Source organism: Siphateles boraxobius, unplaced genomic scaffold (genome assembly GCF_051911475.1).
Source record: "Siphateles boraxobius isolate OS27281-9 unplaced genomic scaffold, OSU_SipBor_1 3, whole genome shotgun sequence".
In the NCBI taxonomy this organism is placed as follows: Eukaryota; Metazoa; Chordata; class Actinopteri; order Cypriniformes; family Leuciscidae; genus Siphateles; species Siphateles boraxobius.
This window is the reverse complement of record NW_027508919.1, coordinates 15298920-15311388: the sequence shown is the minus strand read 5'-3', so window position 1 is coordinate 15311388 and position 12469 is coordinate 15298920. Positions and strand designations below refer to the sequence as shown.

General features: G+C 37.1%; 1 protein-coding gene across 2 annotated transcripts in view; it reads right to left on the bottom strand.

Moving 5' to 3' along the window:
* The window catches only part of rnf130 (ring finger protein 130), a 56180-nt gene that overhangs the window by 32187 nt on the left and 11524 nt on the right, over window positions 1-12469 (bottom strand). For both annotated transcript variants that reach the window (XM_077247937.1, XM_077247936.1), the window contains exon 3: window positions 2588-2782. In XM_077247937.1, coding sequence (XP_077104052.1) covers window positions 2588-2782 — 195 coding nt within the window. The remainder of the gene's footprint in view (window positions 1-2587; window positions 2783-12469) is intronic.

Sequence of the window (12469 nt, the reverse complement as noted above, 5' to 3'; positions counted from 1 at the left end):
ATGTGAAATTTCATTCACATTTTCCAAAAAGCAAAGATCTTAACGCTGAATTGGCAGAGCAAGTTAGTCACCTTAACGATTTAAATTACCTTAGATTTGCTTCCCTACACTGTTGCTGAAAAATTTAGATGCACAGAGAACCCTCGCACAATTGTCTCGATCATGACTTTATATGAATCCAAATTTAAATGAATTGTAAGATACCTCAAGATTCTATCCTTTACAGCTTGTATAACGAGGTTTGAATCCCATGTGGCAGGGGAAAAGGACTTTCTGAATAAATCATGCAGTCCTGCTATATTTAAACATCTCATCGATCCCATTCTGATAGCGCTGCTGTGACTCACCATCTCTCCCCTTTCTCCTGTTCCTACGTCGGTCCACCCCTTCATACGTCCAAAGACGCTGCTTAGAAGTTTCAGGTTGATTCCTATGTGCTCTGTGCATCCAAACCTGTTGCATATATGCCAAGCTAGAAGTATGTGTGTGTGTAGGTGTGTGTGTGTGTGTGTGTAGGTGTGTGTGTGTAGGTGTGTAGGTGTGTGTAGGTGTGTGTGTGTGTGTGTAGGTGTGTGTGTGTGTAGGTGTGTGTGTGTGTGTGTGTAGGTGTGTGTGTAGGTGTGTAGGTGTGTGTGTGTGTGTAGGTGTGTGTGTGTGTGTGTGTGTGTGTGTGTGTGTGTGTGTGGAGAGTGCACCTGCAGAATAGTGACTGCTCTGGCAGATAGATTCCAGTACGCAGTCCTTCATCATGTCCAAATGTCCTCTAAAACCAAACAAACAGTCTCTGTCACACACTCACAGCAGGTTTACAGGCCAAAGTCAAATAATACACACACAAACAACACTTTCCAAACTCAACAAATGGATAACATTCTAGCCAGCAGACTTGAAAATATTACAATCAGCATTGGTCCTGAATGCTCGTGCTCCTCAAGGCTACCGTTTTGGCCACAACCGAGAGTCATCCACAAATTTGCTTGTGACATAAAAAATAACAAATCCATGAATTAACAAAGAAAAAAATAGCTTCTTTACCAATAAAGTTGTGTTATGACCTAACAACAATATTGGGGTTATTAATTTAATATGTGAATGATAATAATGAATGAATAATAATTTCCCTATGTAAAATTTTGTATTTATGTTTATTTTTTTCCCTTTCTGTTACTACAGGTCACACACCTTGACAACCCACACTAACAGAGAGCAGGCGGCACAGAATGAGTGAGGAAACGTTCACACAGGATGTGTTCTTGCATTCAAAAACAGCTAAATGAAGCACCACATAAATGGAACAAAACACATGGGGTTTGAAATGAGTTTTTCAAATCATCTTAAAAATGGTGGGAGACATTTTAAAAATAGTCACGATGCAACCGCCACAGACTTCAGTAGACAGTCAGCATGTGCACGGATAAAAAAAACAACTTTAAAAACAAAACTGAATATGTCTAACAAAATGAACAACACTGAAACAGACTAACAAAATGAACACAGAATAAAAAAAAAATCTACACATTTTGAATAGATAACATAATAAAAGCACTACTAATGACATCACTGTTAGAATTTGCAATGCTTAAAATTAAATAAATGTTTTAACTGCATACAGTATTACAATAGCTTGATTTGATCTACTGGATTGGACTATAAAAGGACTACAATACATTTAAAAAACGTGATTAAAGTCACATGCAAGTATTATAAACATTAGCATAATTGATAATAAACAATCTATAATGTATAATGTATTATGCGTAGCTTGATGTATTTTGGTGTAGTTGTATCATGTCCGGTTAGCATCTGTGTGGTCTGTTTAGTAAACACTTAATGGAATGTAATGGGCATTGAAATTACTGTGTCAGCTATTGCTTTCACCAAAATGCTCTTTAAAAAAAAAGAAAAAAGAAGAAAAAATAAATAAATAAATAAAAATGCATTATTGCTAAGAACAGCAAGATTTTCTCCCAGACTGTCTGCTGTCCACTGCACAAAACTTTTGTGAGTGACAACCACACACACACATACGCACACACACACACACACACACGCATGCACAATTTTAATGAGTTACTTTGACTAGTTTCATTTTACAGCTATCTTTACTGTGCAAATTTTGGAGCTGCAGTATAAAACTGTTTTTCTATTGCACTGACACACACACAAATACACACGCAGGGCAGGGTACACACTTAGCATCTCTGTCTCTCTCCCATTTAGTCCTTGGACAATGATTTTTCCAGATAATGTATTTCACTGCATGCTGTAAAAATCCTTAATCTAACTGGTCAGAGGCGTCTGTAAATCCACCATGCCCAGTCAATAAATAACAATAACCACTTCCTGTATTTCTAACTGAGAAAAAACAAATGCAGGCAAATATAAATATCCATTTACATATACATTCTGAGCAGTCTGCATGTTAACCGGCATGTAGTTTCAAAATTATTATAACAGGAAGAAGCTTTGAGTTCTGTCAGAGAAAAACAGATGAGTCAGCTGACTGAAGAAGTTACAAACGTCTGCCTAACATCAAAGTAACATGGCTGTGTTTGTCTTAATGCGATACATAGATTATGGAGCTCACCTTCATGAGCCATCGTGACAGTGTCCTCTTTGGTGCTGTTATTGTAGATAATGACGGCCGAGGCATTGAAAGCAACTGCCTTAAGGATCTTCTCCTTGAAGGTGCACTTCCCTCTCTGCATAATGGCCACCCAGTGTGTGGTCTTCGGAGGCACTACAAACCGAGTGTGCGGACAGCAGCCTTGTAAATCCACCGCTAAAAAGAAATTAAGAAAGTTAGAGGGACCGCCTTGGTTCCTGTCTTCATTTAAAATTTGTATAGTACACATACTAAAGTTATTGTTTTGAGTTTGCCCTTTTTCGAAACTAAAAGTCTTTTTCCCCCTTTTTTATTTTTTTACATTTACAAATTTTTCAGATCAAAAAATGGGTTTCAATAATCATGAATTTCCACTGGTGTTGCCTATTGAAATTTGGATGCCATCCCAACACTTGCTGTAGGCTACATCCGTGGGCAAAAATACACAAACTATTTAATGGTATATACCACAACTTAAAAGTACAGTTCAAAAGTTTGGGTTCAGTAAAATATAAGTTTTTATTTATTTATTTATTTTCAGCAAAAAAAAATGTATTTGATCAAAAGTGATCACAGTCTCCACAAAAATATTAAGCATCACAACTGACTGACAATAAGAAATGACCATCACATCAGCATATTAGAATGATTCCTGAAGCATCATGTGACACTGAACACTGCTGAAAAAATGCAATACATTTTAAAATGTATTAAGGAAAACAGATACTTTCATAATATTACTGTTTTACTGTATTTTTTATCAAATAAAGCAATCCATGTACCACAACCCATCTAAACAAACAAATAGACTTGCAAAAACTCCTAAAGGAATGTAAAGAAATCAACATTTTAAATCCTATAGATATCAACAAAGAATCAACTACAAATCCAATTGGATGAACTGAAATGTCAGTAGGATGTGCTTATTATACACAGCCTCACTTTGCATTTCTAATGAAACACACACACACACTCACCACCATGACATCTGTGGACTGAAAGCATGCCACCACTAAACTCATTTATAATGTAATAGAGTATGTAGGGGCCTCCCTATTTCTTATGTGATTGCTCCATTGACACTGGAAATAACAGGGCATTAGTTTGCATAGCCCAACTCATAAGATGGCCTCCATAACCTCCAAACATTGACTCATATGTCGAAGCAGCCCGGCCCGCTCTCGAGGAGAGCTGGAACTCCCACAGGGAAGCAGAGCAGGTCACGATAATTGATTGTCTTTAAAAGGTAATACGAAGGCTTTTGCTTGTTTCAGCAGCAAGCCCACCTCCCCAGCAAAACCCACCATCCTGCCCTCAAGGCACTCTAGCAAGACTCGACACTAAATGCTAAAAAATGCAAGAAGAGATGTTGTAGAAAGAAATCTCTTTACCATTAGGATCACACAGACAGACAGACAGACAGACAGACAGACACACAAAGCAGATGAAGCAAAACCAAATATCCATCAGTTTTCAGCATCAACACTGGTATAATGTTGGTGTTTGGGAGTGTGTGTGTGTTTATTGGGGTGGAGAAGCAACCATTGAGGAGTCCAGAAGCTAATAATGTTGGTCCACAAGCTATTCCCTATGATCACCATAATATTAGCATCAGCATGAATGATTCATGCAACTGACCTACAGCTGAGATACTGAGTAGAGATGAGATAGAGTCGCAATATGAATCCAAACATCACCTGATATTAAACCATACAAACAGCCTGATGATGCATCATAGATGGACAGAGAAAATAACGAATGCTCATAGGTGGAAATTAATTCACAGAGCTTAACTGTTAACACAATAAAAAGATAAATATAGACTTTCATTTTGGCATTCCTAATTTCATGACTGCGTTTATCAAAATGTGTTTATTAACTGAAAATGTTTAAATAATTAATGTGCTGTAATTGCAGTTAGTACTGAAAGTCCCTTAAGGTCAAGGTTGGTGTTGCATAGTGCATCTTTGACTTTGCAGCGTTATCAGTTCCGAGAGGGCATATTTGGGTTCGTAAGGAAAGCTGGTGAAATCCAGTCTTCTATTTGAACTTTCTCCAAGTTACGTAAGGTTATATAACGAGCAACTCTATGACATCCCAAAAACTTAGTGATAAAGCAAGAACACGTGAAAACACTCGGGATGGTTTAGTTCAACTTTGACATGAAAATATTCAAACTGTGACTTTGTGTGACCTCACTGAAGTCCATTTCTCTTCTTGTGGAATAAAAAAAGGCACTTTCCATGGTACAAATTAGGGCATGAAACCCGTTTTAAGACTGGTCAGTGAAAAAGATTTAACCTTTAGAAAATGCTGATCGTCAACCTCAGGAGGTCAAAGAAAAGTATCTTCATTCTTCACGTTTGTAATTTTTTGCAAAAAGTTTGCAACCCCTGGACCAAAATGTTGGATTTGTCTAAATTGAAAACCCCAATATGTATCAGGGCTCGACATTAAGGCTTGTCCGCTTGTCCGGGACAAGTGGATTTTTTTGTAGGACAAGTGGAAAAGAAAATTAGTTTGTCCCACTGGACAAGTTAAATTTCAAACAAAATAAAATGGCATGTTACTTTACGTTATGTATCACTCATTACGTCGATTTTACAGATTTAATTTTACCGATTTGAAACGAACACATTTTTTACCCCACAATCCGTCGAACCAGCGTCCAGCTCAGAATGCTTTGATTGGCCAATCAGGAGTTTAGACATTTTTACCTGACTCAGGAACAGTGGAGACTGGAGTGGAGAGTGATGTTTTTTCCGGCTCGGCAGCCCGGCCAAGCACCAGGAAAAGCTCCAAAAACAAGTTACCTTACACCAACAGTACCATACGAATTAAAACGGGAACGAAAATTTGTAACCAAATGGAAAGATGAATTCGACTGGGTTATTTATGAAGACGGAGTTATGCTCTGTGGCGTCTGTCGGGGGCAACCCAACCTGGCTGACAAGTAAGTGACGTTAGCTGGCTAGCCGTGTACTGTAAACAAGCATTAACAGCATTTGTATTAGGGCTGCACGACATTGAAAAAATGACATTGCGATATTTTATTTTTCTGCGATATATAACTTATGTAACATTAAGGGATAATGTAGAGCGAGCTTCGATTCGCGTCCGGGTCCTAATGAGCCTGAAGGGTTGTATTCGCTATAACAACCGACTCACTCTACATTATCCCGCTTATTACATGGCTACCTACCAAATAAATCAATAATTTTACACAAAATATTGATTTAAAAAGGAGTTTATTGATTTAAAAACGATTGTATTGCTTCCGCTAAAGAAAATAGTCCGTTCCGTGTCTACGGTTAGAATCCATTGCAACGTTCTGGTTTTCATGGCAACGGTGTGTTATACTTAGGTTACCAGCGGTCTGTTGTCAAGAAATAACAGGCCGCATTCTACATTACAATTCAACTTTGTATAGTGTTTCCGATTCCGATGTCTCTTGAGTTCAGTGTTGGACAGATCAATTGTTTTAACCATTCATTAAAGTGACTCGGTTTAAAGGAGTCATTAACGTTAGTTCGCGAATCGGACGTGTCATTAACGGACCACGGCACACGTTGTGTGATTATACAGGCAGTTTAGGACATCACATAAGATTTGTGTCAACACAGAAAACATTTCATCACTGGATAGATTTTTTTGTTTGTTTATTGAAAGTGTGGTTTATGTCATCTGAATGTGTGAAACGCTTTTCAGAGAAGATAAGGCAACGTTATTTTAGCACATTCACAACCAGTGGTAGTTCAGAAAAAAAAAAACTTCGGTCTTCCGACCTTTTACCATTGTGTATTCTCAAAGATATCTAGTCAACTGAATTCATTAATATTCATGCATGTTCATAATCTGTAAATCTGGAAATGTCTATTCTGACTAAACCTAACTGTGATACTTTTTATTCTCATATATTTATATTTTTATTCTTATAATTTGTAGTATTATGTTTCATGTTTCTTGTTGTATTTGTATAGTCCACTGGAAGCCTCAGCACCAAAACAAATTCCTTGTGTGTGCAAGCACACTTGGCAATAAAGTTCTTTCTGATTCTGAATATGCGCGAGGGAGGGAGAGAGAGCAAGATAGTTTGAAGACGGTGTGAGTGCGCGCGCGCGAGCGGGGCTTTCACTCTCTCTGCTCGTTCTCTCAGTTAAACAAGTGCAGCAGTCAGCCATCTACATCACTCATCTGCATCACTCACCGGTCAAATAAGGCTTTGGCGGGACAAAAATACGGGTTAGAAAGGCTGACAGAAAACAAGGCGCAAGTTCCAGTTTTTTTGCGCTTGATGTTTAAACTGACAGGACTTGCCAATTGATTACCCAGACAAGTGACTTTTGTGCATGGACAAGTGAAACATAAATGTACTTGTCCAAAGGACAAGCGCCTCAAAAAGTTAATGTCGAGCCCTGTGTATGATTGTTATTTTCTAACAATAACAATTTAAATAAACATCAAAATACTCAAAATGAAATCGATACAATTGATAAAATGGAGTATACCCATGGGTAACAGGTTTAACCAATAAATTAGCCTTAATTAAGCGGTCACTCAGTTGGGGCTAGCAAACTTAGGACCACACAATGGTTTATAGTTATTTATAATTCCCATAAAATAAAAACACTACTTGTTTGAACATTGGTGGAAAGGTAGAGCTTAATAAAGGCAGTCAATCACATGTTAATAATGTAGGTAGGACTCACCAAACTATTACTATGTTTGATACTACATTGTTAATTCAATAATTTTTTCTGAAAAAATAAGTATAACAATCCTGTTTAAATTGTATCCAATTTGTTTAAAATGCCAAAACTCTCCATCTGTCAGAGAACCATGCGAGAAATTCCTCAGTGTCAATGCCATCCGTTTGGCTGATCATCATATGGTAATTCAGCAACTCCCACAGAACATAGCACAGAAAGCACAACCAAATACAATCCAATACAGTATTTATATTTTTTATCATATCTTTTTTTCAAAAGGGAGTCATCTGCAGGAAGGAAAATCTGATGTAATTTGTGACTCATCCTTTAGACTAATTCATGATCTATTTAGGGCAAAAGTGCAGGAATGTGCACACAAATGTAAATGTAATCTTAATAAGATTTCATGCTGAAGAATTTAGATGGATTAAATTCCATGACATATGCCATCTAAAGCAGTGAGAATTCCTTGTTAAAGTGCTCTTTTCAGTCTTGTTGTACTTAACACACAACCGGAAATTATTTGAATTTAATGACTCAGCGTGTTAGATCTCCCAATTGGTTCAGGCTCAACAAGACGCTACAGTCTTAGTAAAAGCTGTAAAATCAAGTTTTGTTTTGAAGGGTTGGTCAAAATCCCTTGCCTCTTCAAATACATCTATAATCATATCCTTTTGAATGTATATACTTCCTTTATAAAAATCAATAATCAAATATATTCATTATCACATAATAATTTTTATATTCTTTGTGCTTGTGAAATTATATTGTCTTAAATGCATGTGATGTAAGTAACCAGTTTCTTTTAGGTGCATTCCAATCTTACTTTGAGATTGCACGCAGTACACGCAGGACACGAAGGCCACGTAACCCACAAGGCCGTTTGTCTCTTTCTCTGGTATCAGTAGAGGGTCCTAAAGGCAGCGTGGACACATATGATTCTTCGCTGGACATATGGTCAAGCTATATTGAGCGTTACTATATCGAACTTTAATTGTTGTATTAAAATGTATTCTTTCCAGTATATTTCCTTCCTTCGGAGTAAATGCCAGTGATCTGTTTTTCTCCCAAATGAGTGAATGTTTTAGCATTATGTTTTGGTATACTTAACTGATAATAAGGAGCTCAAACTCTCTTCAGCCTTGATGGGAGCTGTTATTTGCTAGTGTCTGTTATGTGTGTGTGTGTGTGCGTATGACATTCTATGTAGGTTCTGGACGTTCGGACCAGACACCCCGGCGCCCTTCTCTAACCTGCGAGGCCACCACAGACCTAAATCTAATGAGTGGACGACAACTATCTTGACTAATGGCGATAGGCACCCCTATCTCCTCACATGTGTTAAATTGTTTAGGCTCTTAATGTTTCTTAGCCAATGAGAATCATTCAACCTGTAAGCAATGACATAGCTTAGACCTTGGAAATGGTATAACTGCTGTGATCTTTGTAACTGTAAGCGGGGCGGCCTACGAACTCCTGTGCGAGTATTGAAGCTGACTTCTGCTGATGAAACTGCAAACTATCTTCAGTAAATATTTTCTTTAATTTTTTATAATTCTGACTCTGGGTCTTCATTCTTCATATCTGGTTCTGGGTCTTTAACTGTACACCCCTTTCAGTTTGATCTTTTGGAAAAGAGAAATTAACAATGCAGTTTTAAAATGAAATCATTGCATCATCATCATTTAAATGGACTAAATGCATTTGAATATTATATATGAATATTACCAACATCAGAAGACAATACACTTCTAATATTATGATGCAATATTATCAGCCGTTCTGGACATAATAATGCCCATCATTTCCAGAGCCAATAACATTGGTCCAGAGGCTGATCAAGCAATCTGACACTATATATCATTTATACCAGTCATTAGCTGAAACGAACAGATTGTCTACAACAGTAGCCATGTTTCCATCCACGCCTTTTTATCCGAATTAAGTGATATCGAATGAAAAATGCCTTATGGAAACAGTAAAATACAATTAAATTTCATGAATATCGACTCAAATGAAATACGTTCGGTCTCATCGGATTTTATCTTGATCGATATACGGCAAATGCGATAAAAGCTGATGGAAACGTTATTTGCCGAATAAATAATGAATTGCGATTAAGTTTTAGGCCCTTTTATGGTTGCAACACGCCACAAAACATAGAAGAAGACGAGTTCATTTCCGGCCAGTATTCCCGCTCTGTTTGCGCACACATGGCGGATGTCAACAAAGACAGATGTAAGTGGACAAAGCAAAAAAATGCTTCAACCAAAGGGTTTCCGTGAAGTGTCTCTGAACCACGATCTCCCAGAACTGATGGAGCGCTGTCATTCCCACACCACAGGCTGCCTCCGTTGTCGTCGGGCATTTACGTGCATCTGCATCATCATAGCAATGTGTTTATAGAGTCGTTGCTTTCTTATGTTAGGTTTGCTTGATATTACGTGGCTTGGTTGAATTCTAATGTAGAATGCGGTGTGTTATTTCTTGTTAACAGACTGCGGAGCTGCTAAGTATAACACACCGTTGCCATGGACGCAGTTCAGAGACGGAACAGACTATTTTCTTTAGCAGAAGCACTACTCGTTTTAAATCAATAAACTCCTTTTTAAATTAATATTTTGTGTCAAATTATTGATTTATTTGGTAGGTAGCCATGTAATAAGCAGGATAATGTATAGCGAGGCGGTTGTTAGCGAATACAACCCCTTCAGGCTAACAACCGCCTGGCATATACATTTTCCCTTACATATGTCGCTATCAGCTGGCACATAAGCACTATTTGGCTCTGTTTTGTCTAGCAAAACTTTGTTCGCAAAAATTGGCTTGAATGTTGTTCGATTCAGTGCGAAAATGAATGGAAACACCTTAAAATGTCTCAAATCAATTCGATCGCAAAACAGCATGTGACGTCATTACGTACAGGTTTTTATTCGCTTTAAAGCCGTTGGATGGAAACACACTTTCACCAGCTTTATTCGCATGAGTTTTTTTTTACCGAACTTCAGATAATTCGGTTGACAAGAGGATGGAAACATGGCTAGTGGTTCTCAACTCCAGTCCTCGGGACCCACTGCTCTGCACATTTATGTCTCCTTATTTAACACACCTGATTCAGATCACCAGCTCGTTAGGAGAGACTCCTTGATCTGAACTGAGTGTGTCAGATAAGAGAGACATACAAAATGTGCAGAGCAGTGGGTCCCGAGGACTGGAGTTGAGAATCACTGGTCTACAACATCAAATCGGGATCTTGTCCAATAGCTAGGCAGAGCATAATGTTTTTCACAAATTAAATGCAGTGCCGGAGGACATGTGCTTCCTAGAAATCGCTGTCTCTATTAATTCTAATCAGACGATGTGGAGCATGAGAGTTGATCAGTGTGAGTTTTAAAATCAAATTGATCCTGTGTATCTGGGGCATGTCTGTCATCACCAAGCAGAGGGGACAAATCATCTTTAATTATGGGTGAATATTTATAAAGCTATATCAGATAAAAATAAGTCAACAACTAATAAAGAGAATTATCATCAACAATAATTTGATATTTTTGCTATTTGCTGTGCCCTTGATCTGCACTGCGTTATCTTTAAGAATAAAATTAACATTTTATTTGTCATCTAAACCAGGGTTCTTCAACAAATGGTTTGCCTTTAAAAAAAAAAATCAATATGAAAAACTTAAAATATGATTGAACAAAAAAAAATAATAATTTAACTTAGCCATAACGGAAGGTCACAGTTTCGTTAGTTCACTGCTCCACCCATAATTAAATGTACATTACATTTTATTTGTACTTAGTACAAGTAAACAACTCTGTACGGCACTAATATTAAATACGATATGCAGAACACATCTGCCTTCTTTTCAAGACTACACTCATTTGTATCTTTGCTTTTGCACTTCTAACATACTCGGCACAACCACAACAGGCATGTGCAAGCTTAGGAATGCTAGATACCATCAGCAGAAGCAACACAATCCTTCCATCAGACCACCTGCACTACAACCAGATAAACGTCACAAATAAGCCATATCTCAGTGAGTTATCTCTCATCTCTCCCTGTGGGAGTAAGAGAGATGCGACTTGGTTTGTGCAAACCTGAACAGCTGCCACACGTTTGTTGTGCTGGATCTGAAACTGAGTGTGATATTTGCATCACACTAAGAACAATTTTTCAGGTTAATCAACAACGAGTACTTTTAAACACTTCAACATTACATAGAGCACACTTTAAATTCCAGGAAAACAGACGCAGAGTCATCAATCCACAGCAGAACTTTACAAGAGAAAGCAATGTTAGACTTATATGTAGGTCAATCCCGAATGAAGTGCACAGGACAAAGTCACATCACATCTACTATATTTTGTTCTGGCTATCTGTGCAAAGAGACATGCTAGAGAGAGGGAGAGAAAAAAAATGGAAGATACTTTTTTACATCCTTAATATATTAAGCTCACAATTTCTAAAGAGTGAAATCACATTAGATAGAATATATCACAGTGAAGCGAACAAGGAGTGAAAACAAAACTGGCAATTAGGACATTATATTATTAGGGATGTGTTGAAAACATACATTTCTCAATTTTAATTGAAGCTTATTTTAATAACCCAAATCTTAAATTCCAAGAATCAATCTTTTAGTCTAAGCTGCTTTCATTTGATGCGTGAATAAAATTTCAAACTGCACAATTTTAAAATTTTAAATGCATAACCTGAAAGGCTTCCCTGTATAGTTTACAGCATTATTTAGAGAGATGTTTTTCCTTGAGAGAAATTGACATGTATTGTACCTAATTGAATCACAAGCTTGAATCAAATCATGAAATTTGTGTCAATGGTTTATATTATAAATACTCTAATATTATAAATATATAATAATATATATTTTTTAATTCATCTTACAAAAAAACATGTTTTCTTCAAAATATTGTTTCAATTATTAAAGCCAGCTTTAATGGAACATCCTCTAATGTTTTGTGGTTTAGACAGGTTTGTCTCACTCGAAACGCACACGAGTTAAAAGTTCAACTTTTAAAACGCAGCAAAAACGCATTCTGAGTGAACTGGCCCCCAAGGCATTCCATGTTGTTTAATAAAAATACAGCAATTTGTATAATATGATAAATATTTCAAAAGATGGTTAATAAAA